Source organism: Takifugu flavidus, chromosome 22 (assembly GCF_003711565.1).
Source record: "Takifugu flavidus isolate HTHZ2018 chromosome 22, ASM371156v2, whole genome shotgun sequence".
Classification (NCBI taxonomy): Eukaryota; Metazoa; Chordata; class Actinopteri; order Tetraodontiformes; family Tetraodontidae; genus Takifugu; species Takifugu flavidus.
Genome location: NC_079541.1, coordinates 4,592,919 through 4,620,288, shown reverse-complemented (window position 1 = coordinate 4,620,288; position 27,370 = coordinate 4,592,919). Strand labels below are relative to the sequence as shown.

At 46.3% G+C, this 27,370-nt stretch overlaps 1 protein-coding gene across 1 annotated transcript in view; it reads right to left on the bottom strand.

Moving 5' to 3' along the window:
• exoc4 (exocyst complex component 4) overlaps positions 1-27,370 on the bottom strand; it is a 69,006-nt gene that overhangs the window by 4,581 nt on the left and 37,055 nt on the right. The window contains exons 13-20 of the mRNA XM_057023132.1: positions 21,920-22,022; positions 21,683-21,799; positions 13,618-13,754; positions 12,362-12,517; positions 11,042-11,220; positions 4,850-4,994; positions 3,652-3,830; positions 3,408-3,567 (exon numbers count right to left, since the gene is read on the bottom strand). Coding sequence (XP_056879112.1) covers positions 3,408-3,567; positions 3,652-3,830; positions 4,850-4,994; positions 11,042-11,220; positions 12,362-12,517; positions 13,618-13,754; positions 21,683-21,799; positions 21,920-22,022 — 1,176 coding nt within the window. The remainder of the gene's footprint in view (positions 1-3,407; positions 3,568-3,651; positions 3,831-4,849; positions 4,995-11,041; positions 11,221-12,361; positions 12,518-13,617; positions 13,755-21,682; positions 21,800-21,919; positions 22,023-27,370) is intronic.

Sequence of the window (27,370 nt, the reverse complement as noted above, 5' to 3'; positions counted from 1 at the left end):
CAAGGTTTCTAATAGATGTTTGACTCTTCATATGACACTACAATTAATGCAATTTAGGCAGCATAACACACAACTAATAAGCGATGCAAAAACAGATGATGAGGAGTCAGCATAACTAAATGGTTACGAGTGGTTTAGCCAAAAACAGCGGAGGTCTTCATGTCATGCTGCCATTTTCAGTGTCTCTCCATCTCTCTCGCCAAAGCTGTGCAGTTGTCTCTCCTCCTGTAATGAGCAAAGGTCTGCAGGGACACCGAGACAAAAGCTTCATCAGCAGAGACCAGCCGCATCATGCTGCGCAACACACCACAAGCAGCTACCAAAATGCACACGGGCTTCATTAGCAGAGAGCAGCATCATCATAAACACACACACACGCGCGCACGCAGGGGCACTGTGGACGGACATGCTTCATCAGAGCCGGAGCATGTCCAGAAGGAAGGGTGGGGGCGGGAGACGGAAGGCGAGGCAGAGAATAATAATTCAGCAGAGGCTGTGCAGGTGGCAAAGGAAATAAAACAGGCACAGAAAGCTAAATAAAAAAGGGAGTGCGAAGGGGAGGGAAGAGAGAGATAAAGGGGAAGACACAAGGTGACAGGAAGGGAAGCGGGAGCCGAGTGAAGTGACAGCGTCGTGAAAGCCGGGCCTAAACACAAACAGTTTTATCTGTTGACACCCACTGCCTCCTGACACAGCCGTCAACTGTACTTATTACCACATTTTCTGTAGACACACCGGCCTGTCACCTCTGCACACACACGTTCGGTAAACAAAACCCAAGACAGATTGTTTGCCAACGGACACGTACCAGGCTCTAAAAGAAAGGGTGGCGCAACATACGTCTTTTGTGCACACTCGCAGGTGGCATTAGCTGCCGGTACTGGACAGGTGGGTGCGGTTGGCAGAACCTTCAGGGCATCTTGGACCTGCACTAGACCTGACAAAGGGATGCACAGCTTAGCTGAAAAGCTAATCAGCCCGCGAGTTAGCTTGTTATGTTATGACAGCGCGTCGGCCCGCCGACACAGGTCACCGAGCACCTCAGAGGTCCGACATATTGCACATTTGCATTAGTGAGTGAGGGTGAGTTTGAAGTTTGTCACGTCTCAATGTGGCGCCTGAAAGCTAGTAAAAAATGCTTTATTTATTCAGTTTTCTAATCAATCATTTATTAAGATTACCTATTCATAAACGAGCACGAAGCTAATCAAATCAGTAATTTAGCAGCAGGCGTCGAGACAACTGCTGTGGGAAGAAGAAGAAAAAAATCAATGTTGTATAGAGCAAAAATAGAAATAACTGGTGTTTTAAAAGAAACAGTCAAGGTTTCTTTTGTGGCAAACAACACAAGCATGTTTTTCAAATGCCATTTCACCTAATCACTTTGCCAGAGTTCCATTTAACTAATGACTAAAGGGGGAAAACCTGAATGAAAAATCTGTCATTTTCTCAAGATTTTCACATCTAGTACTGTCTCCTGTGTTGTGGGACGCAGACGTGCACACACACACACACCAGACACCGCACGGTTCTGCAGCCACTGAAGTGTTTCCGAACAGATGGTGTGTGTCTGTTTGTCAGGTTTTAAGTATGCATATGCGCCTTTGACCTTTACTCACAAACTGATACTGGTGCCAAACGCCTGGCTGAGATGCAACAGACCACCATAGGATGCTGCCATGCAAATACATGAGCTCACACACTCGAAGTAACTTTACCATTGACGGGCTATAGGTACCGACAGTTGGACGACGCGGAGGAATAGCGGCAGCCAGCAGATGGCACTGTTTCCCCACTCTTCTTTATGATCTGGGAGTGAGCCAGGGGTGGTGCGTTCTGCAGTGCTGTTACCAGGGCTCTCCTTAGATCAATGATTATTTCTGTGTCCTTGTTCAGGTCTTTCTTACCCCCCTTTTTCCCATCCAGGGACACCAAGAGTGGATGTCTGCTTTTGTCATGCACGCCAGACAAAAGCCAAAAAAACAAGAGAATTTTCACTTTTGCTACAAATGCAATCATTTCATCCGTGTTTCCACTTGAATACGGTCTCATCCAGGCAGGAGGGGTCACCTCTGTGCACAGGTGTGTGCCGCAGAGTCCATGAATATTTACGTCCTCGACATGAATATGGTGATTTAAGAAGAAAAAAAAAAGAGCTGATTGGCTTGGCTGAGTTTCAGCGCGTGAATGGGAGAAGCAGAGTGCCACATGCAAGATTCGGCGTTGTCTTGATGCCAATCCGGAACGCCATCTATCTGTAAACAATGCGGCCTGCAATTCCCAATCAGACCGCCCACGTCTCGCAATCAGAAAGCCCAGACCCATAGCTGTTATTTCTCCCTGATCAAAAGTGACAGAGGATAGAAATAACATACTAATCAAGGGGCCAGTGCAGCCAGTCCGGTCCAGGTCATTTAAACTGACTTCTGTTTGCTTTTTGTTTCCTCCTGGTTTGCATTAACGCCGTTGTGTCATCCGTGCAAACGTCCAAACAGAAACGGCGCAGACGCTTGTCACCTCTAGCGTGACACCTCTGCAAACATTTCCAGCAGCTAATTAAACTCTGGACGCTCCTTTACAAGGTGGCCGACACGGTTAGACCCATTTCCCAATGCAAAGTCTGTCCCAGGAGTTTCCCCACTGGATTACCTTGGGGAAATAAATACAGATATCACTCAAAGACGAAAAACAAAGGCAGAGTAATTCTCTTTCTTGCCATCTGGCTTTCATATCTGTAATTCGTTGTTCTATTGTCTCCAAATCATCTAGATATATATTTTTTTTGCAGCTGCATCATTTCGACAACTTTGGCTTTGGAATTTCTCTCCTCTCTCCATCTTTGTCATCACCTTCCCTCTCACATCTTTGCTCCTGGCAAGGACACGAGCCCCGCAAAGAGATTAAATATCAAACAATCAACGCTAAACTCATATCCGTTCCTCATATTTACAAAGATACCTGACTATTTCTGACTTGTGGGAGGGTTGTCAAGGCTGGACAACACATGGCAAATCTATAAAAACCGGAGCGACCATCTGTGTGGCCCATACAGTTGTTTTTTAGGCCTGGGGACATAGTTCACATCTGCCCATACTTCCATGACTGGAGCGGGTTCAGACCAGGATCTCAATTGTTTTCACCTGCATTCGTTTTACACTCAATTTGCCGCTTTAACGCTCCACGCTGATAATGTGCCAGGTGTGTTGGCTTCTAAAGGCTCACAGCATTGTGAATGCAAATAAATCCAGCTTCCTGTTATGTAGCAGTGGCGGCGTTTAGAGGCAGAGATTCTATTAACCATGACGCAGAAACGGTCTCCAGGAGGGAGCGCCTGCTGCTAATGGCTAAATATTGGGGGAACCCGTTAAAGCTTGACAGTTGCTTTGGAAACGCGAGGGGAGCTTTACCTGGCAAAATCTAGGTCTGCCTCCCTGGACATGGTGATGTTGGTCAGGTTCTGCTGCAGGACAAAGATGTTCCTACACATCTTCTTAATACCGGATTCGCTGATCCTCTTGAAGTACTGCGCTCCGTTTATTAGAATACAGGAGATAAGATGTCCCAGTCCTAGCGTGAGGGAACAGGAGAGGGTGAAACCAGAGGCTGCCAGAGCAACATGGTGCAACGAAACAGGGGCGCTCCAGTGCAGACCTTCAAAAATGTACTGGAACTTGTGCTGCTGCAGGGCGGCCCCCATCACCTCCTCGATGGCCGAGATGTCCTTGTTGAGTTTGACCACCAGCGGGTCGTAGTCCATGCTCTCCATGTTGGCCACAATGGCGTAGTTGCCTTGCTTGGTCAGGGGGATCAGGTAGTGGAAGCAGTGCACCCTGGATTGAAGCAGGGAGAAATGTAGAAAAAGATCATTGAGAGCTGAAATCAGTATTTGATTGTGTATTGGTGAGTGTTGCCCTCTTTTCTGAGCTCCACGACGTTGTCAATGTTGTGCTGAAGGCCTTTCAGAGTGTGTATTAATGCCCACCGGCCCCCGCTTCTTTATGTGTGCATGATGATAGTTTTCAAAAGAAAATTGATAAGGAACAAACACAGATCAGGCTTTTGGCCATCCACGGCAGCTCCAGTCAGGCTTGAAACCCTCAAGGGTTTTTGTCTTCGTCCGGTGAAATTACATTCGTCTAATTTCACCACACTATCAATAAAATGCCAAGTGTGATTAACAGTTGTTATTATTATCACGACTCGGCAATTCCAGAAAAAGGCCGGTGCGTCTTCAGCCGGGGGCGACGCTCACAACGGTCCCACCTCTCCAAAGCTTCCATCCTCTTCTCCATCCCTTCATTCAATTGTTTCTCACACTTAGCTGGCGTGTGACCCCACCTTAACCCTCGGCACCATTTTAAACCCCCCACCCTCTTTTCCTCACAAATCCCTTCATTCCCGCTTGCACTCTTCCTCGTGGCTTCATTTAGCCGGTACCACCATCAGGGGAAATTCGCTAGATGGGAAGAGTCAATGGACTGTGGCAGCAAGACATCAGCCTCGGGGAGGGTTTTCTACTGGAATCATAAACAATATTGCATAAGCTACACAATAGTCTGCAGGGAGGGAGCGAGAAAGGGATGATGGAAGACTATTAAGGTTGGCGTATGGGGGTTGAGGGTCTATGATGTGGTAAATGAACTTGGATTGTCTCTCCAATCATAGGAAGGTATACACGTCTAAATTTATGTATTCGGGGTAGACATGCGACACCATCAATGATGCCTATGACCATCAAATGATGTCGACTCTCTTTATTAGCATGACTGACACTTCAAATCTAAAACCTATGTGAAGACAGGCATCATTTCTTAAATGGAAGAGAGGTGTGTGTTTGACCTCCACCTACCTGACCTCCAGGTGTAACACCAGGAGGCAACGGTCTGCAATGTCCTGGAAGCCCCTTGACAGGTCGTTCAATGTCTGGAGGATCTGCTCTCTGCTCCTCTCACTCTCACCAATCGCCTGGCTGTCCGCTGAGCAAAGGGGCGCACCTAAATGGGGAGAGCAGAAGGCAGGGAGGTCTTAGCCCTCGAGGACAAGCGCACTAAAGAAAGCATCACGAACAAGGGGAACCATTCTTAGCCCATTCTTCGCTTCAATGTTTGGATTTGACCTTGAATCCTGACTACTCTATCATATTCCTGTGACCCTTTGGTGCCGATGCATAATGTTCTGGCCTCCCAAGGTGATGTCACATCATAGGAAATGACACTAGCTGAAGGAGTCCACACAAAGGAGGGCCATCAGCTCCACGCCAAGAGCGTGGTCAGCGTGGTCGTGGACTTTCATCGCACCGCTTGTGCTGAGACAGCAGGGGCGTGTGTCATTGCTCTGTATTGTATACAACACAAGTGTGTGAGAAAACAGCGAGCACAAGAATGTGATGAGGGTATATAAATTCACCCCAGCGTAGATCAATGGCCATAAATTAGCCAGAGAGGGAAAGGGAGAGAAATTGGCCCCGTCACTCATCTGTAAGTCTAGTTGGTCAATGAGGCAAATATGTGTGTGTGTGTGTGTGTGAGAGGAGTGACTGTAGAGCGGGGGGCAATGCAGGGGTCCACAATCAATGTGCGGCCATTAAAGCCAGCTCCCCAGTTACTCTTCATACCCTTCAGAAGGTCAAGCACGTGCACATACACGCACACGCACGCTCGCACACGACGTGACAGGAAGGAAAAAAGGTTGAAATAAGCCGTACAATCTGTCTTTCCCATATGTGACAAACACTTTGGACCCATATCCAGTAAAACGGAGGGGCATGGATTTACAGGCACTGGCACACCCCTCTGCTGCACTCCTACAGGCGCCTGCACGGAAAGCAGCCTGCAACAGCAGCTGAGGGCTGCACTGACTGGTGTGTGCCCTGGCCAACGCTGGTTATCTGTTTCTCCTCCTGCTCTTGTGGAATAAATGTGCCTGCAGAAGCCTGCAGATGCAGCATGCGCCGTTGTCACCGCGCTGCGAGGGCATCCAGATGGCCGCAGATAGCTGCTGCTAACGCTGGTCTGGAGCGGCACAGATGTTCGCGGCCACCGCATTCAAAGGGCTGCAACGCTTCAAAAACACTTAACTACAACAGCACACATTACAATCTGTCATCATCCTGCTAAAAAATCCACTTTTAGAGCGCCAGTACAAGTTGAAATCAGCGAGGCTGCAGTGTTTCATACTAGAGCAATTCTTTCCTATTTAAAGCTGTGAGCTATGGATATATGATGTAGTGAACACATTTCCCTGACCCAATTTCTATTTCATGTAAATCAGCTCCTGATAACATGAAACGCCTTTAGCTTAGACAAACAGCAAAGAAGTCGGGCCGTGGCATCCAATCAGCCAAGCAAACACACTCAGGACCGCTGTGGCATCGGTGGGACAGCTGCTAATATGGTATCCACGGTCACATGGAGACGAAAGCTGGGGAGTGTATTTCTTTGTAAAAAGGTTGTACGTGCGTTGCGAAAATGTGTGCGCATATATTGCTTCTAGGATCTGACTTGCTAATTAAGTGTCTTCGGGAAAACTCCTGGTAAGTTGAGTGGGTGGACGCTGCAGTGCACGATCGGCTGCTGCAGGTGGTTTGTCCAGTAACAAGCGGTAGTCCTTCGATGAAAAGACTGTCTCAGTCGAAAGAGCCCTTAAGTTTCGAACCTTGTTAGCGCTTCAATGTGACATCGCTCCGTGAAGAAGCCCGGTTTATTCCACCGCTTTGGTAAATTTCAAAAGAAAGAGAAGTCTGCCGCAGAGAATTCTGTACATGTCAATAATCAATGTTCATAATGCTGGTTTGAATCCAAAACGAATATAAGTGGTGCTGTGTTGACAAGCGTTATCGAACGAGCGACTCAAGCATCAGGAGTCATTGGAGTCCAGCCTGTGGTGCGGTGCACGGATCAAATACGTGATTTCAATCTCTGCTGTCGTTTATGGAAAAAGTGCTGAAGTCAGCTCGTTAGGGAACGCTCCCTCCTCACCCCAGGATGCCGACAGCTCTGTAATAAATACCCATCTCAGATATAAATGGAATTGCTCATAAAACATTAGTAATTAGTAACGGAGAGTGAAGCTCCATCTTTATCTTCAACGTCAGTGAACACATCATAGATGGATGGGTTTGGAAGATCGATATTAATCCACCTGAGTGGGACAGAAGAAACAATCCAGGTGAGTCTGAACCAATAATCGAGACTTTGGTTTTATTCAGCCGATTTTCTTCATTCACCTCATCAGATAGACGGATACACAACGCACCGGCGGACACTCAAACTAACAGCAACCACTGACGGAACATTACCCATAAAATAAAATGTAAGCAGCACCAAATGAGGCAAGACATGATTATGTTCCATAGATAAAGGAACAGTAATATTACCGAGCAGTGGGCCAACTGCATAATTAACATATTTGTCAACCTGCACTTCCAAGTTCTCCACAAAGCAGCCGATAGGAGATAAATGTACAACTGTCTGACACGGACAATTAAACTCTCGGTGCTTCTCTTTTCTTCAGGTTGTGTGTGCAGGAGGGTGCTTAGCAGGGTTCCACCTCTGCTGCCTGTGGGCATCGCGGGCAAACGCGGATGCAGCCAGACAAATCTGTGCAAAAACTAACTTTGAGGCTTTTCTTCTTCATCTCACTCACTGGCTGTGGGAAAAAAGTAGGGGAGGGGTTTGGTGTGGCACCACTGCTGGGAGCCTCTCCGGGGGGCGTCCATGAAACAAATGCGCGTGCACAAATAAAAAATGGATTCCTGTCGCCCCCTTGCCTGCGCCGCTTTGATGATGCGAGGGAGGCATCGCAGCATGGGGGGGCTCCATTAGAGTCGGGGACAGACGGGAGAAAGGAGACGACTCATTGGTCCGGAGTGACAACTTTCTGCCTCTTTTTTTCTCCATTTTATGCTGATTACTTGTGAAGATGGGTTCCTCGCGCATCCATTTATGAAAGCCTGCACGTACCAGCGAGTTCATCCAATTAGTTTCAACGCCTGTAGTAGATGACAAGAAAGTGACCTTTAAGCGGAAAAATGATGACGGACACATCCAGGCAAATACATACGTGAAGAGTCGACGCCATCTTGCACCGTACGACCTGGGCGTGATGCCGCCGAGGAAATGAATTCAATTGTCTGCTGAACTGACAAACACAGACACTAAATAGCTGATGAAATGTGATCTGTTTTGCAAATACGGAACAAGGTTCCCTTCTCCTCAACAGAGGAGCAGAATAAGGCAGATAAGCAAAAGACAGTATCCTGCAGGGATGGTCTGATGAATGATTCATAAACGACTGACGAGGAGCAGAGAGGAGTTATTAATTATTTTGATGCCTCTGGTAAAGAATGTACATGGTGCACCGGGGGATGTGAACTTGTGTCCAGAGACAAAAAAGGGGGAGTGGAAGGCAGATATTAAATATAGGGATGATTGAAATATTGTGATATCCAAAGACACGCAGATTGCTTTATGGCCTCACATGGCAACAAAGGCTCTCAACACCCCCGCCCTGAGGGACCAAACAAAAGAAAATATTCCAAACAGAACCACCGGCTCATGCTGCAAATTGTCCCCGAAGCCTGTGAAGTGAATAAGAATCTGGCCTTACTCAGCTTGCCTTGTTAAATGGAGGTTTGCTGAAGGGAACTCACAGTGGTGAAGGTTAAGAAAGGGAATTCTACAAACGATCCAAAGTAGGAGGGATGCGGTCCCAAGAGAGCGCATACTTATTTTATAAAGCCAGCAGCACAGGGTGGAATCAACACAAACATGCTGGCAGGAAACATGAACTTTCACAAAAAATGCTGCCTCACTCTTCTTGATCTGTGCAGGGTTTGTACATAAGGATCCAACAGCGTGACGCAATGTCAAATATTAAAAATTCATATAGAAACTCACACCTCAAGCTGACATTGGCCTTTCCATTTAGAGCCGAGTTATTGGGCAAATATGGTCAGTCAGACCACTTCAATAAACTTGATGATGAATTGAGATTCAGCGCCACGGAGGGGGGGGGGGGGGGATTCAGCGCCACGAGGAGGGGGAGGGGGGGAATTGTTATCATTCTTATCACAGCATTGGGTTCCACGACACAAACGGGGGGATTCAATCATGCCGGGAGATGACTAAAGCAGAGATCACCCAGTCACACTGAACGGGAAAGGAGGGGAAAAAAAGCACGTTCTGAGTGTGAGCAATGGGAAGGAAAGGAGAAAAGAAACGGAGAAACAAAGATCAAGAGCGACATGACGAGGAAGAAGGGAACACAAAAGTCAAAAAAGGAGAGGGAGAGAGAGAGAATGGGAGAAGAGAAAAAGCAAAAAGAGGGAGTGGAAAATGAGTTGTTCATACCTGACTGCTTCTGTAATATAAAATCCAATTTGGAGAGGCCGAGACTTGATGCGGGGGAGGGGGAGATAAGGTGGGGGTCCCTTTTCGCCGCCATAGCCTTGTCTCATCTTAAAAATTCATGCTTATGTATACACACACGTGAGCGCGCACGCTAACACCCGAACCGGCGCACGTAGTCCGTCATCAGCTCAGCAAACACTAAATAATGAACAATGCGGAAGCTGTCCCGGCACGATAAGTGAGTGCCCCATCCTTCCCATTAGTGCCAGCCGACAGAATTAATGATAATTATGTCACATCCCTTCCTAACTTTTATTGAATTCTTATCTGTGAATAAACGAAGAAAGCTGGTGTGAGAGTGAGAGGCGAGTTTATAAAGAGATAGTGAAGTCAAGCCCAAATAAGAATATTCCCAATTATTTTATGTCCAAAAGAGGGCTGGTGATATGAACAGCAAAAAGTTCAATGAGCAATCACAGCACTGAAGTTAGAGAGTCGTGACAATGACTGATAAGGACGGCGTTCCCTCTCGATCCCTCTAGGAAAGGTGCATAATTTACCAGAGCTCTGCCTAAGGACCAAGGCGCTGCGATGAACACAGCCCAGGCTCTCCAGAGTGCTGCGGCACAATAATCTAACGCGGCATGAAACCAAAATACGGCGACTTCTGTGGCGTGTGATGTGGTTGGACTCCGTATTATACAAAGCAAAGATTGCAGTGTTCTAAAGAACACTTGGAATTCACCTTGATGATGTTGGAACACAATGAAAAAAGACGGGATTAACAATAACTTGTTAAACAGCGAAATGTGCTCACATTTGCAGAGGCAAAGCAGTGGATAATCAAAGTGTGTGTGTGTGTGTGTGTGCGTGTGTGTGTGAGAGAGAGAGCGAGAAAGACAAGTGCTCTTTGGCAAACTCCAATAGAGAAGGTAATGCGTGTGTGATAATGCACTTTAACAAGAACTTAATGAGCCACAGGTAGAGAAGGATCGCGGCAACATCTGACCGCTGCTCTGCATACAGTAATGCACCCGCAAAATATAAATATAAATGAACCTCAAAACGCTTGTCCTGCATTGTATTATTGTTAATTCCGGTTGTGCGCTTTTCAATATTCTCAAGACACAGCAGAAGGAACAACTATGCTGCCATAAAGACAAACATTATCCTCCCTCTAATGTTAAAAGGAGTGGTCTCATCGGGGTCCTCATTCCAGCAGGATGTTTTTTAAAAGGCGCCTAAAATTCCAGGTGAGGCTCAGATTTGTCTGCAGCCAGACAAACTCAGCACTGCACAAAATTGGTGAAGTGATCCAGAAGCTTCTGAAGCTACAGGCTGCACCAAGATGCAGAGGCATTCACTTGTATACAAGCACTTTTGAGAACAGTGAGTCTACGGACTGCTAATGTGGAGAACTGGTTTCCCATTTTCTGTATTTCTAAACAAAAAGGATGCAGAGAAGCTCATCCTCCAGATTTAATCTTGAATGTGAGGGATTTTTCCATCTGGATCGGTGTTTGAATCGAAGGTTAGCTCCGGAGCTGCAGCCAATAAGCAGTTTAGGAGAATTTTAGACTGCGTTTACAATAACCAGATCATATGAGCATCATTGCAGGGCCTCGTACCAGACTGTGTTTCTGGGCCATTATCCCAAATCCCCTGTGGTTTAGACGTAAAGATGGACTCACCTGACGTTTGGGGTAAGTTAGTGAAGAATGCCTTGAGGCGGGCAGCAAGCCATTCCATGCTCTCGTGAAGATTGGCCAGAGCCTTCAGGTCACTGACGTCACGCAGGATCTCATTTTGGGGGATCAATTTGTCTCCCAAGTTGCCCGTGAGCACCTCCGACTCCTTCGCAAAAGCTGCCCTGAATGATGCCGAAAGTCAGTGCGATTAGAAGGAAGTCGATAAAATAGTGCAATTAAAACTGAATTTCACCAGCACTTGATGTTGCTAATCCAAATGACTGACAGGGCAAATAAAGGGAGCACCAACTATAAAATTATAAACAGTCACACTTCCAGGTTTCCAGTTATTAGTTACATGATTGGCCTTCATTAATTACACATAAACATAAGCCTATTATATACACAAGGATGGAGGACTGACAAATAGCAATGCAGTGTACAGCAATAAATAAAATAAAAACCTTAACTGAGATAGAGGGGAGGGATGCACATGTGGATGAAGAGTGTTAGGAAAAAAAGAGACAGACAGACAGACAGACAGACACACAGACAGACAGACAGACAGACAGACAGACAGACACACACAGACAGACAGACAGACAGACAGACAGACAGACAGACAGAGAAGCCAAGTTGTCTCTCATGTTGAAAACACATTTCAGACTCATCTTTGAACAACAAAGGCAAGAGAAAACCACACACTTTTTCCTCACCCACACATCGGCAAGCGTGGCTTATTAGTGAAACGTTATTAAAGCATCGAGGTTGCCAGTCGTGGAGACACTAATCCCCCTTTCATACTGATGAAAACATCTACTGCTCTTAAATCAAACAGCCTTATGGTCTTTTGCTATCTCACTGCGCTTGTGTGCGTCCGTGTGTGCACTCGCGCGCGCGCGTGTGTGTGGTGTGTGTGTGTGTGTGTGTGAGAGAGGGAGGGGGTGTGAAAGCGTGTGCACACAACAGATTGACTTTCTTTGGCCACATAACCAATTTATTTATTTACTTCACTATTCCGCTCCGATGAGCTCCAGTGTTCCCTGAAGAGTGCGCACATTCAAAGGCAATTTTGATAAGAACCCCCCCCCCCCCCCCCACACACACACACACACACACCCCAACCGCAACTGCCTACATCTGTTCTCGGTGTATTTTCTCATTTTGTTCTTCATCTGTTTCCACTCGTCGGCAGCGGGTGACTTAAGTGGAAACAAGTACATTCCCCCACTCATAGGCGTCTGCCCTCAGTTGTATTTTGATTTTTCCGGACGTGCACGAGGAAACGCATGGTAAGCGCGTGTTTTTCCGACGCGGACGTACCGGGTGAAGTCCTCCTCGTCCTCTCTCTTCTGCCGAGTCTGCCTGGGCTGAGTCATGTTCGCCCAGTTGGGGAGCGACTGCAGCAGACGACTGATGTCCTCGTCTTTAGACCAGGAAGCACTGATAGTGAGCTTCTCCTCACACTGCACGACGGCCCTGAGAACACACCGACGCACAAAACACAGACCAAACCATTACAGTGCCTTTGTGCTCAATAATGGACGCAGATGAGAAAAGCTTTGCTTCTCATTATTTCAAGGTGCGACGCAGAGACGCTTAAATATTGTGTTTAATATCAGCGGTGTCTCACAGCAGTTGCCTTTACTTAAGTATGAGTTTTGCATCCTTAAAGCGTTGCTAAATGGGGCGTTTCAGAGGGATCCAATCGTGAAGGGTTCTCTCAGCTGATGGCTGTGCGGAAAAGAGGAAAATAAATAAATGAAAGAATCCGGATGGTCTGGATTAACCCTCTCCGGATGCAGGAGACATGTTCCAAATTTCATGGCAGTGCACCCAAATGTTGCTAAGATAGAGCTGTGTGGCTGGGAATTAGTATAATCATTAAAGTCGGCCAGATTTGAGGATTATCGCTGGTATTCAGGTGCTGACATGTAAAATAGTGTTACGGCTGCTCTGATTTGGTGTGAAGGCAAATCTTAGCAGACAGCCGTGCGTTTGCTTTGTGTGCGTGTGTCTGGATTTAGTGGTGGTGTTGTAATTCGGGCCTGTCTTGTTTAAGAGGTGCACACGCATGGGAACATCAATACACAACACACACCGCTGACAGCCACTGTTGGGCTTGTCTTGGGCCCTAGAGATCCCAAAACTGACCCCTGGCGCTCTCCAGATGGAGACACCATGGTAGCACCTTGAATCGCCCCCTTTCTCAAACCCTCACTTTCTGGAGCCCTTTACCTGGACAGGTGTTACATGCGACCAGGGTACAGATAACCTGCAATAGTGAGCATGTCCATCTGATTTTGTGTCTCTTAAAGCTTTAGTTTGTATTTTAGGCACCTTCATGTTATTGGAAGGAGATACGGATGTAAAGAGGAAATACAGACAGGCTTTGCCAAGACCAACATATTTCATGCTCAGTCAGCCAATTCCTTCAGTGGTTTCCTTGACGGATTTACACATGCTGGTTGTAAAAAGCATCTTTTTTCCCAACATGGCTTAGCTTCATCAAGTTGAGGCGCTCCCTGATCATGAACCCTCGCCAAATATCAATATCACGGAGCACAGCACAGCATTACCTGTAGGCCGTGTTGCAAATGTCCTTGTACTCTTTTAGCTTGTCGCAGACCATCTCCAGGAACTGGTTGGAGTAGGTACTCAGGTCTTGCATGAGGTTCATCAGGTCCTGGATGGACTTCTCCACGACCACTGTGCTCTGGAGGCAAAAACGAGAGGACGCTACTGAGTGAACAGCTTCATTCACAGGTCAAAGGGGAAAAACACAACTTTGATTGCAAATGCTGAAATGAGTGTTGATAAAGAACCCCCACCAAAACTGCAACATTCCCAACACTCTGCCGGGCTCCTTGCATGTAAGCGCACAGATTTGTGGATGTTTTGAACTTCTGTGTGGCGTCTTCAGAGGCTGCAAGTGAGAGCATGAGCATTTGTCACAGCGCACCCGTCACCAGGAGCCACTGCGGGGCTGTGACAGCAGCCATTACAGATTAGCCACTCCTGCGTGACTAATAGCTGGCCCAGGAAGAGCGCAGAGGCTTCATATCTCCAGACGCACCCACACATACACACAATGTGTGAAAAAGCACACCTTTGAGCAATACTGAAGCTGTTAAATGAGATTACAATGCAGCGTGTTCCCGTTTGCTGGCACCCAGCACTTTAACAATCTATCCTACATCTTCAAAATCGGTGATATTGCCATTAGCCTGGCTGCAGTCACTCTGAAGCACACTTCAGCTGTTGAGGTAGACGCGCTGCGGGGAGCATATATTCAGCGCAAATATACCCCGGGAGGAAGGTTGAAAATATCATTTATATTCATAATTTGCAGATGCTTAACGTTCATATCGCTGTTCTTCCAAAGTAAACATAATATGGGGGTTCATTGTTTAGCTGTGAAATAGAAAAATTAATAGCTTTTCCAGTGATAGTGGAATGCAAATGATCTGTGGAAGCTGCAACTAAATGAAGTAGAATATGCAGGCAAAAAAACAACAACAAAAAAACGACGCCCTTCTGACACATTTGGGACAACCAAACGGTTTTCTCCAGTTTGGTTAGCATGCGCTCATCTAAAACACATTAACATCAGCACTAGCGCTTAGAAGAATAAAGCTAGCACCACCGTCATACTTATGACTCATTTTGAGGGTAAGAAAATAGTTTATGTATAATACCCGTCTCTCATATTTAGTTGTGACTGTAGGGGGCAGTAGTGACTGTTGCTTATCTTTACGTATGGAGAGACACCCAATGTCATTAATATTAATAGCTTTTTCTGTGTATCAGTTACCCCCCCTCGGCTCCCTCATTCTGTCGCAGCCAGAAAACCGTGCGCACATGCGCGCACACCCCTGAAAAGCACCCGCTCCGATGAGGGGAGTAATGATCCATAGCGGCGCTTCTGCCCGTGGAGCGCTAACCAAGGCCTCGTCGCTGCCAAGGGAGCACGCTTTACTGTCCACGCCTGACTCCATGGCAACCTGCCAGGGTACGACAAAAAGCAAAACACACGGACCCCGCAGGAGGGTGCGCTCGACGAATGGCAGCTACCGCAGCAGTTAGCGGCCGGAGTGGTAAACAACAACAAGGACAGACTGATGCCATGCAGAGCAGCGCCGCTGCAGAGGACTGCGTTGTGACATTAATCATTCATATTAATGATCAATAATGAGCGCATCGAGCCGTGTGGTGTCGCCCAGTTACAGGAGGCCGAGTTCCAAATGCAGAGTTTGCGCAATTAAACGTTCTGTTCAAATGTTCCGATGCAATAAAAGAAAGGAAAATTGCATAAAATTGTTATATATGATACGATTGGCCTTCTGTTCCTGCTTTCCAGGCCAGGGAGCACAATAGCAGGCCGAGCCAGTTAATGGAAAAGAGTAAACAATGTATGCTTGATCCATTACTCCTGCTCTAACAAATGCTCTCGCACTCGGCTCCCTTGTCTAATTCTGCTCATTTAACACAGCCATTTGTCTCAGGCTACAGAAATCATTAAAAAGTAATCAAGGGACAGGCTGAGAAAGGGGAAGCTGAGAGAGTGTGACTGAGAGTGGTGGAGGGAGTGTGTTCTGTTCCGGTTCCTCTATTTGAGCTGACCATTATATAGGAGGCATCGTCCTCAAGGGAGGCGTCCTTGCTTATGTCTATTTTAGCGCTCGCCCTAATGTGTCCCGTGCTTAAAAGGTCAACACACTGCTTGATTATGTGAAAAACACCATTATACTTCTTGCAGTTCTAGCTGACAATATCGTGTTATCCTTGAAACTGAGCGCTACCAGCGCTATTTCCACATTCTTCCAATGTAAAAGCAGCGGCTTCAAGGCGAGATTAGAGTGCTGCGTCGCAAATGGACCGGAGAAATTTGCAGGGGCAAACTGCTGTGGCGAAGACAGAAATGAAGGCCGCAGTCACACTGGTTTAATGGCAGCAACAAACCTTTGCTAGCACTCACAGCAGCGCATCAGCTCAAAAAAATGATGTTAATGGATGCTCATCCATACAGAAAGCTCCCTTGGCTACTAAAAGTGGTGGTTTCCTTTGGTTGAGTGAGTAAAAAGCAGAATGCAGGAACATGACTAATATAGTGGAAAATGCTTTGTGACTACCAGGATGCTTTCTCTTTACCCAAGCACTTAATTAGCTAAATGCTAATAATGATCTACATAATGATTTTAACAGCTAAAATGGAGGAGGAGGGGAAAGATCATAGACTTTCCCATTAAAACAGCAGGGGTGAAAGTGTTTAACCTCGCAGCCTGACCCCGAGCCACTGATTTGTGTAACGTCCGTCGGCGCCACTGACATGTGACTGCGGGTTGCCAGAATATCACACGTTTAGCGGTGCGCTAACACGACTGCCCACACCCACGCCAACAAGGACACATGCAGTAATAACCCCCCTACTCCCCAAGTGTGTCCCAGACGTGCGCGCAGGCTGTCCTTCCCTGTAACGGGGGAGCTGGACACAGAGAGGGACAACATCTTGACAGATCATTCATCAAAGTCAGAATGGAGCCGCGGATCCCCTGACGCGCACCGGATGGCCCTCGCACGTCTGCTCCTTCCACCACTGCACACGCTTCTGTGTGTGCTTGAACATGCTAGCAGGTTTATGAAAAGGTTTGCTTTAGCGCTGACATCTCGGTAGTACGTTTCTCCTCTTTGACAGCGCCTTAATTAACTCAAACGTCAATGTTTCACGCACAGATAAAAAGTGTAAAACAACGCTATTGTTGTGTTCGTTCCGTTTGTGTCGACCGTTGCTGTCAAAGAGACTAAACCGACTAATTAAGAGAACCTACATTATCATGATCACCATGGTCCTCATCGTCGCCACTGATGAGATTAGGGAAGTGGTGGTAGGTGTTGTAATTAACGGATGAGGAGAAATATCATGCACGGGTGGTCACAGACGGGTGATCATGTTACACTGGCCATTAAATTGAAGGCTCTGGTGGGTAGATTTTACAGGTAATTCTTCTATTTCATCTAGTAATTCATCATTTATTGGCCAAATTATGAAGAATTCTTACACACAAGGATGCCTGTGGACCACATTAAACTGAATATGCATTATATGTTTCCCCAGTAAGCCCATCAGTTCACATGCTCAAAATGATGTATGGGCAAAATACATAGGGGCAGTAAATGCCTGCAGCTACACGACGGCCATTTACCAATTCTAACTTGCCTATTCAGAAAAAGAGGTTTTATCAGGCGCTGTGAGCCGGGCGGCTCTTTCCTTTAAGCCAAAGGACAGGTTTGTAGAAGAGCTGACATTTCTCCCTCTCTAACTCACTCACTCCAAAGGCAAAGATGATGTCTCGTCACACACAGCGGCTGTCAGCGGCAGAGCCGCGCGGTGTCACCGCGATCCACCCTCGGCTGTTGTTGGACAGACTGGATTCTTCTCGATTAGCCCACGTGGAGAAAGGGACGTATTATTTATAATGATATTAATATATTAACAGCATAAATAAAGCGGGTTTCTCTTGTGTGGGAAAGGAACATGGCCAAGGTAGAGGCGGGATGGGGGCCAGAGAAGCCATGTCTGAGCCTCGGGAGTCTATGTGTTTGGTGTGAGATAAGAAGGCAAAGGTTGGTGGTGGAAATTGTTACACCTGGAGCACTGGGGAAGAATGCAAAGCAGGAATAAGCTCCACAGGGAGCCTGCCTCCAAAACTTAGCATTTAAAAGAATCCACAGTCCTCTGTAAACACCAGCATAGCTTCGGAGCGCGTTATTTTGCGTAATAGCATTGTAATGACAGAGGGGCAGCAAGGACTGATGGAATTACTGCAAATACTCATTCAGAACAAGTAAAAAAACTAGTGCAGTCAAATACTCCTCGAGACCTGGCCATGTTTGATCGGTAATTGCAATTCTTCTCTTTGAAAAGCTGGTGAAAATGGAGACCGGACTTTTAGACTCAAGCACTAAAGCGGCGATTTTTTGTAAATTATTTTTTATTGAGCAACTGAGTTACCCGACGGTATTTAGACACGGGGAAGAAGCATAAAATGATTCCTTTTTGCTGCAAAGCAAAAGACTTTAACTTTTTGGTGCACTTTTCTCCTAATCTGGAGAATTCCAGTTTGGTTGAGGGGGGGTATTATCAGCCTGGATGAGGGTATTGTATGTTTGTGCACAAACAACCCAAATATGCACCTTCCTCCCACTCCCCACTCGTGTCCCAATCACAGGGCATGACCGATGCAGTTAACAGTTGTATTGTGTTGTGATTGCTGTGTTAATGGGTGCAGGGTGCTGAGAGTCTCCTTAATAAAGAGACACCCCTGTTTCCACGCATTAATCACAGCACCGCGCATGTGTGTGTGTGCGTGTGATCGGGTGTTTGTAGAGGGGAGCCAATCAACAAAAATGATCCACCCCACCACAAATAGACACAGCCTACACCACATCGCACGGCAAAAGGTCGTGCGAACGCGCCCGGATCGTGTGCACGTCGGATTCTGCCCCCCCCTTTTTGCGAAGCCGCAATTGTGAATCCGAAATGTAAAATGTCACCATCATTAGCGCCCCGATTGGCAGCTGGCTGTTTCTGAAACACGGTCCATGTTCGGGTCGTTGAGGCGAATCAAATTCAGTCATAATCTGGATCAAGAAAAAAAGACAAATATGTGCACATATTACTCAGACACTGGCTGTGGGCAGAGAGAAACAACAGGGCTACTTAGTGGGTATTGTTCTGACGGACAGGAGGCACATTTGATGCCTGGTTGAAAGAAGAGGACTGATGTATGCAGTAATTACGGTTTTGACTGATGGCGCCGACAACTGTCCCATAAAACGGCGCGTGGACGGTCTCACGGGCGTGAGTGGACGTGCAGGTGGCTCAACAGCCCTGTCCTGTGGGCAGAGCGGATGCATTGGGGCGTTCGCTCGCTTTGCTAGGTTTGTGTCGCTGCCCGCGTGTGAAGCTGCGTGAAGATTAATGGAGCCAATCTCTGGAGCTATCCAACAGAGTGGCCATTCCCTCCCTATCCTGTGTTCTCCTATTCCCTAGCTCTCCCTCTCTGCTTCCACCTCTACCTTTCCCCCCTCGATGTAACTCTAATTAAATGAATCAATCAGTGGCGACGCCATCGCCGGACCGATAGCATTAAGCTGCTATGGCTACTGGCGTTTGTATGTTGACGTGATGCGGGCTGTAAAAAACAAGTAGAATAACAATGATCAGTTGTAAAAGCGGGAATCAAGAAAGGGATCAAACAGGAACGAATGAAAACCAGAAAACAAATAAGCTACAGACAAATATAGAGCGAGGGGACAGATTTGTGCCTCGCTGCCTTTGTCCTTCCTTTCACAACACTGCTCCTCCTGAGACTTATCAGCCAGGGCTTAGTTATCACACAGACACATGAATGGCTGTTAACCTTTCCCACTGAACTAGACGTCGTCCCGCTCAGCTCTTATCACGCACTCCTAGTGGACAATATACAGCCAATGTCAGGAATAAAACCATCATTATTATGCAATATACACACATGATGTATGTATTAGCACGGCGGCTGACTCTACTGGGTCCATGTGATAGTCAAATCATTGCCTATTACTATTTTACTTATAAATTGGATGCTTGGAGTCGCTATATTGCTTCCTGTAGACTGATATGATATAGAATCTTCACCTTGACCCGTGTGCAGTGTATTTATAAAGTCACTCTCAAATTCTCCTGGAGAGATATCACTGACAAAGGGTCAAATAACTCATAAATATATTTAATAATCTGGCCCTAAAAGTCTAAAAGTTAATGTTATGGAAATGTATCGATAAATATTCTGCAAGGAGGAAACAAGGCAGATAAATCTCCTGGATTTGATATCGCTGATAGAGTTGAACGGAAGAGTGAAATCTGCAACAGCGGGATAATGCACGTGAGTGCGATCTGCACGCCGGAACATTTGCATGTGGGCCCTCCTCGACTCTATTTCAGAGACTGCACACGCGCCGAACACTAATGCCATCCCCAGATTTGAACTATTGCACGCATTAATGTGTGCTCCAGTGCTTGCAGGGAGCAGATGCATTCATAAAACCTCCTCCCTTGTGGTCCATACGTGGCTCTGGCCAAGGTGTATGTGGAAGAGTGTTTAATGTGGTGTGGCAATATTGAGTTTTCTCCATCTCATCTACCAAGACGGGCCCAGATTGGAGCAGCACGCTGGTCTCTCTGGTTGCAACTGGCACGGAACATATCAGGGCACTTAAAGCACATTATGGATACAAATTCAGCAGGAAAAGACACACAAAGAGACTCACAATACCACACACACGCACTGTTACTATGGCAAAGATTATATACAGTACCACTGTCCTTATAACACTAATTATTCATTGCAGTTTTATAGTTGGTCCATCAACCACTGTCTCCTGTGCAATAAACTCCTCTGTGTGGCAAAAAGTATTGTTTTCTTATTATAAAGAGCGCTGACAGCAAATAAAGACTTCAAAAATGTATTATAGGAAAGAGTAGTATCATAGCAATGGCAGTGCAGAGGCACAAAGCAGTTGGAATGCAAGCGCATCCACACAGAGAGCGAACTAACCCCCATTTAAACATAAACACATCGCCAAAAAGACCACAGAAACAAATGCCACTCTAAGCCAGGGATGTGAATGGCAGGGCGAGAAGAAAGGAAGACGCTTTTATTCAGCCCAATTAAAAAGGCAAAAAGCCAAAACAAAAGGAGTGTTCTATTGCACTCCTCACTATTGGCAGAAAGGCTCATTAGCCGCAGCAGCATAATTAGCAAGATGCTGCACCGCTCGTTAAGGAGGGGCCCGAGCCGTAAACAAGCCCTCCTGAACTCCAGACGCCCACGGTCTCCTCTCTGTAATGATCTGCCACCGCTGTTCCCTCGCTATGAAAGAAGCAGGAAGACTCTAACAGAAACAAACATGTCGTAAATATGCACACGCAGACTAATGCATAGCCAACACACCCACGAGGCAACACAATATCTGTATTCATCACAGCCCAGCCCACAACTTCTACAGTTTAGTTCCATTTTTCTCAAAACAAACAGGTTTGCTCATGTGGGATTCAAAAGCACACCCAATATTATTAATACAATTTAGAATAATATATTATTCTAACAAGCTCTCTTTTTTGTGGTTCGGGTCCTCAGAAACATGCTGTTTGGGTGTCAAGTCTTGCTGGTACCCTTCATAGATGAGGCCTGTACAAGAAAAGCCCCCAAAGAAAGAGAAAGTCTAAACGTTCCGTGCGTGCACGTGCGTGCGCACGCGTGTGTGCACACGCGGGCATCAGCACCTGAACTAAATGAAATCTCAACAACAAGGTGAGTCCACTCAGGAGATCTTTCCTCCATTGAACAGTGGTAGAAAGGGGAGGCAGCACCAGGCTAGCAGGTAGCGTGGGATTTTCTTTTGTAAGTGCTCCTAACTGCTCACCTGTGGGCAGGGTACACACTCGGAACACAAGGCTTTGGCTATTCACGTCCTGCCTTCTTAGCTTGGACTGTAAAAATGAACAAAGGAAGCAGGCCGGGGCTAGTCCCGCCTCAGAAATGGGCTTTATTCCACCCTACTTCAATTGTATTTCTGTATAATCAAAGCTGGGGAGTTCCTCACCTGCAGCAGGGGTCTCTGGACTCCCAGGACCTTCATGGTATCAGCACCGGCCAGGATCTTCAAAGGGTCGGCTGCTTTGCTGACTGCCTCGATGTCCTTGTTGATTTCATTCCGCACCTAACGGTAAACTCAGTTTCAGCACCAGTCTCGCGTTCTGCTGTTAAACGTCAAATCTAAACCACCCAGATCAGCTGCTGGGTGCTGGGTGTCCACCTGACAGGCTTGAATTTTACAAACCTGGTTGAGAAAGAGGTCGTTGATGTAGTAGGTGAGGAAGGCCCGCAGCTGGCATTGCTTAGCCTGACCTGGGCCCATGTTCATCTCTATCTCCTGGATGAACCTGAGCAGAACAGTCAAAAAAACAAGGGAACACATTAGCTTAGTGGCAACAGTACAAATGTAGCGGCTTAGGAAAACTCTTGGTTCACATCAACAGCGCTTCTGTGTGCGGGCCTGTGGATTCCCCCCCCCCAGAGACGTGGTATTGTCAGGGTCAGGCCTTAATATATGGGATGGGCGAGATGTGTGCGCAGCACACCTCATTTGTCAGAAAATCCTCGGTCACTCGAACACACCACAGGGTGAACCACGGGACACAAAGTGCTTCCTCAAGCACTCAGTGCATATAAATGCACAAATAAATCAAAGTCCTCACAAAAAGGATTCTTCGACGGAGCTGCATTATTGTATTTGCCCTTAACTTATAGGAAAGCAGGAGATATGGAGAGCACGGATAAATGTTTTATCCAAGGAACTGAAGACAAATCTGTGGTGAAGTGAAGCTACAAAATGAGCAGTGATTCGGATGGAGGGAGAGCAAGAACGAAGGCTCCATTGTCTGGAAATTAGGCTAAAGGAGGAGAGCGTCACTGGTCTATACAGGAACTATCCACCAGTGGGGCGGATGATTGATCAGCTGCAGTTGAGCTGGCGTGCATGAAAAAAAAAAAAGGAAAAAAGAAAAAGATGCAATTGCAAGTGCAAAAATGCAATCACAGTGGGGGTGGGGCTACAGAGCAACTGTTGAGCGCTTGTACGCGCGAGAGAGGAAGAAGTCAAGCTTCAAATCATTTACCGATCCTCACAGAGTGGAAATCTAAGGTGATAAACTCGTCTGTCCATCAAAGGTCAAAAGAAAGGTGGTCTGAGATGCACCGCTTTTGTATAAATCGTATAAATTCGCCTCCTTTTACAGAAATTCTAACCCCTGCCAACGGCTTCATTTGTACGAATCGATCACGAGACAAAACCTGCCAATTGAATCGTGCGTGCTGTTGTCCCGAGATCCATCTCGTCCTGTCATCATTGTCAATGTTTCAATGCAAACTGTCGAGATGATGGATCCTCGAGCCTACCGCACGAGGACAGATGGATTTTTGTAGGCAGGGGTGATAACGTTTGAGTAATGTTGCAGGGACGAGGCACTAAAAGGGTTTTTGTCTATGCAGACGGCCATCTGGAGCCCAGCTGCAGGTCCTTTCATGAGGATGCTGAGCCCATGGGTGCTGCAAAAAAGTTGAGCCAAGCTAAGTGGGCTAAAAGTGCTGCTGGGACCTGCAGCAGAAGCTTCATCAGAGCGAGTAAGCAAATTAAAAAATTTAACAAAGATAGCAAGCTTTGTGAAAGGCTTCAGGAAATGACTGCCCTGTACATTTAAACAGGCTAATTAGATAAGGATGCTTTTAAAAAAACCCAAATAACACCTGAAAGAAATTATCATTGGACTCGTTCCAACCCTGCTGAAGACGCAACAGCGCTGTGCAGCTTCTAGTGAAAATGAGCGCCGGTGCTGTGCACAGAGCTACACACTTTAAAGGTATTTTCTGGAGCTCAGAGTTTCATCCCAAAAACGTCCTCCTACGCTGGAGCCGCCAGGAGGACGGCTGGACTGAGCTGACGTCTCGGCTTCAACAAGGCTTGACGTTACACGGGTGGAAATTGACATGCTTTCTCCACATCTCCTGGACTTCTGCATGATTGAATGAAAACAAGACCCGGCTCTTCAACTCGTCCCTCGGGAGAATCTAAATCTCAGTCTAAATTGTTATCGTGTCATTAGGCAATGTTAAACAAGCATGTATGCTCTATTTATCAGGGTGTACGGCACCAAGAATAATGAAAAATGGTCAATTAGTGTATTCTATTCTTCCATTTGAAGGTAAAAGTGTGGGGAAAACGGTTTCCTTTTTCACTTTAGATGGACCTTTTTGGTGCGTTTGGCAGAACCCCTTCTCCTGTGCTGACGCCACCGCCCAGATGTTTCACTAGACAGAGAACCGGACCCTGACTGGGTCACCTTCATCAATTTTCAGCAGCTGTGACAATGGAAGGTAGATTTCCCCTTTTTGGGCCAGTTTTTATTTGAAACAATTGTTAAAAATCGATTTCCATGGCAGAAAACCCCTTTAATTTGAATATTAACTGTAAATCATTTTATATGCTAACTAATGTTTGAAATGTCTATTAAAACACAAACACAGTCTTACAAAAGAGCTGTTTCCATGTGCCGCATCTCCTGTTGCTATGGTTAAGCTTTAGACACGGATCCCGGAAGATTGTCATTTCATGAACAACAACAACTGGATTGAGCAGGAATACATAAAACGGAAAAGAAAAAAAAATCAATTTGACACACTTTGCTATGAAGCGATCATTCGTACGCAGTCTCTCCGGTTCCAAAAAGGCACGCTTGAAGGCACCACGCGCTTACACACCCAGCCTGCTATTCAAATTCAGTAGGTGTTCACAATCCCTGTCCTCCCTGTGGGGTGGGTTGCCACAGGAACCAAGGTGGCTGCGGACGTAAGACTCCAGATCCAGTTTCTTAGTAGTGATCTCCAGCGACTGCACTCCACTGGATGTAATAATCCGTCAGTAATAATTAGAAAACAGATGTCAGTCTCGAGTTTGGGGCTAAGGAACTGAAAAGGCCGTGCCCTCTGTGTGTGCACATTAAGAGCGAGCGCATCGTGCCTGGACGGAGTCGAAGATTTGGCTCAAAAATGAAAAGATAAAGCTCGATTACTTATGAAGGCCTGAAAAATGAGAGCAGACAGGGACAAAAGAACCCGTTAAACAGCAGACAAAATTAATCGTTCACTGGGAACTGAACCTGAAGTCATAAAAGCCTCTTTAAATAGACGGGGTTGGAATCCCATCATCTATTTCCATCTGCATCCGAGGCGTAATGATTCTGAGAGGGAAACGGGATAAAGACAAAGATTTCCCAAAGACAGAGGAATAAGCACGGGCCGGGATCGATTCGAGTCGGCGTCTCGGAATCGCCTCGAATTCCCCTCCGGCGCAAAGCTCTGTGCTACGGTGAATTCTGATTTTGCCAGACAGAGAGGAGGGATGGTTCTGCAGAGGTCTACGCTGAGAACAGGATGCGCTGAGCCCCTGTCAGCCGAGAGAACTAGAAGGAAAAAGAAGGAGAACGCACGTGCCTCCGCGGTGCAGACAGGAAAAATCTGCGCCTGTGTCGTTATGACACACATGGACTGATATAAAAATGAACTGCCACCTGTCAGTAGATCAACGCGCCACATGAAGTGACACTTGAAAGCACTTATGCCAATAAAACTACTATTCAGTCACTTCAGGAAGCTTTCCTGAGCCATAAAAGGTCCTTAATGGATGGCGACAGCTTGGGTTTTATGGTGCAACATTAGCTTCCATTCCAAAGGGTAAGACAATAAGATCTACCGTGGTCGTTTTTAATTCCAATCAAACGTTTTATATTGATTTTTTGCACACTCCGATACACACCCTAGCGCAGAAGAATAAAATTAATGAAGTACCACCTGAGAATATACAGAACCATTCCAAAAGCTGAAAAGCTTTAGGAACAAGCTCTACTAAAAGATCGAAGAAAAAGTCCTCCTATCTTGACCCACAACCTATCCTTCCATAATAACTATCACCACTAGATGGCAATGTGTCAGCTTTTTAAGCTCGGACCAGTTGAGTCCATTTTTTTTCTTGTTTCACAATTGGTTTTGGGGAAGAATTAAGATTCCAGTTGGTGTGCGCCATCTGAAACCTGTGAAGGATTTGCCATGTGTGAATAAGAAAGACAAAGGGTGGGGGGAGTGAGGTGCATGTGTGTGACTAAGTTACATTAAGTGGGTATTTTCATCAGCGCCTGGTAAAATACATATGGGCTTCCTACTCACCACCTACGCCTTCACCAGCCTCCCTGCTGTTTCTACCCTGCCCTTGCCCCTCATGCTGCAACACATATGCTGAAGGCTTTCGGTGTTTGTTCAGCAGAACAAAAGAGAACGCAAATGCAAGGTAATCAGTAAAGTCTCAGTCTGTGGGCAGACACTGAAAGCAGCAGGTATAAATGAGGTTTATATGCAGGACTTTTTTCTCAGAAAGTACCAAAATAAGGCAATTTTTTATGATGCATTTCATCATTTCTGCACACAAATATTGATTTAACGGAGCTTGTTTTTCAAGAAATGCCACCAAAACACAGCTACAGTTAATGTAAAAGTACGACTATATTACACACATATCTCATAAACGTTATTAATGATGATGTATGAGGTCTGAAGCTGCAAATGGAAGAAAACCCATTAAAATAGATGGGTTTCATTTATCCACGCACAAGTGCACGACTGGGTATTACAACAGAAATCCAATATATAACGCCAATACATGTTACTGTGCTGTGCAGAAACCGAGAAAAAAGAAACAAAACAAAGCCTGATGTTGATGTACATAAAAATGCTGAACAGCAGAACTAATCAATCCCTTAGGTGTGTATCTCCACTCGGGATATTAGCAGCATTTTAGCAAAAACGCAAGTTCAATATATGTAGTAAGCAGAAATGTGAGCCAAGGGACTGATGTTTGAAATGCAAGTGATCCTATCTCTGAGTGACACAAAGGTACACAGGTGTGTATCCAGATACGGGCTACGGATGTTCAGTGTGTTTGTGTGTGCGCCCCCATATTTCTATTTCTTGCATGTGCATTTATGCGCCTATTTCCGTCAGCGTGTGTACGTGTGTGCCGGCGCGCCGCAATGTAGCGCAGACCAATTAAAACGGAGGAGATTGATGACCAGGGGCTCCGAGTCGTGGCGGCGGCAGAAGCAGCAGCAGACAGCTGCTTCCTGCAGACAACAGGAAATGAGATGGCCTTGTTTAGCTGACGCTGCCATCGCGAAACGCCGCAGAGCCTCAAAGACAAATCGCCGCCTCGTCACCGCGGCTGGTCCTTTCCTCCATTCCTTCTACAGGATCTCCTCCATCTGCGAACTTTTTCATGCCTCTCAAAGTCTGCACCCGGAGTAGATAATCTTAATTACAGAACAAATGACGAGCGGATCAAGATTTGTTTGGTTAAAAAACACTGAGCTGTCTCGCGGCGCCTTTAATAACAATGCGCACATGCTGGGTCTGCAATGGAAGCTGGGACGGTTCTATTCACAACAGCTTTCAAATTTCACATTTTCTGTCATGAAAGTGTGAATATTGAACAGGCAACGCAGGCTAAAATCTAAGAGGCATTTTTCACTAATGAGCCCATAAATGGATGCCGAAATCTGGTAAGGGCACTTATGCCCCAGTGTGCTGCGTTAAAAAATCTGATTTGTCACAGCGGTCTGACTAAAGCGTTGGAAAAAGGATTCCACCAACAAGTTACGATCATTTCTGTGCTGTAGGAATGGGAGGT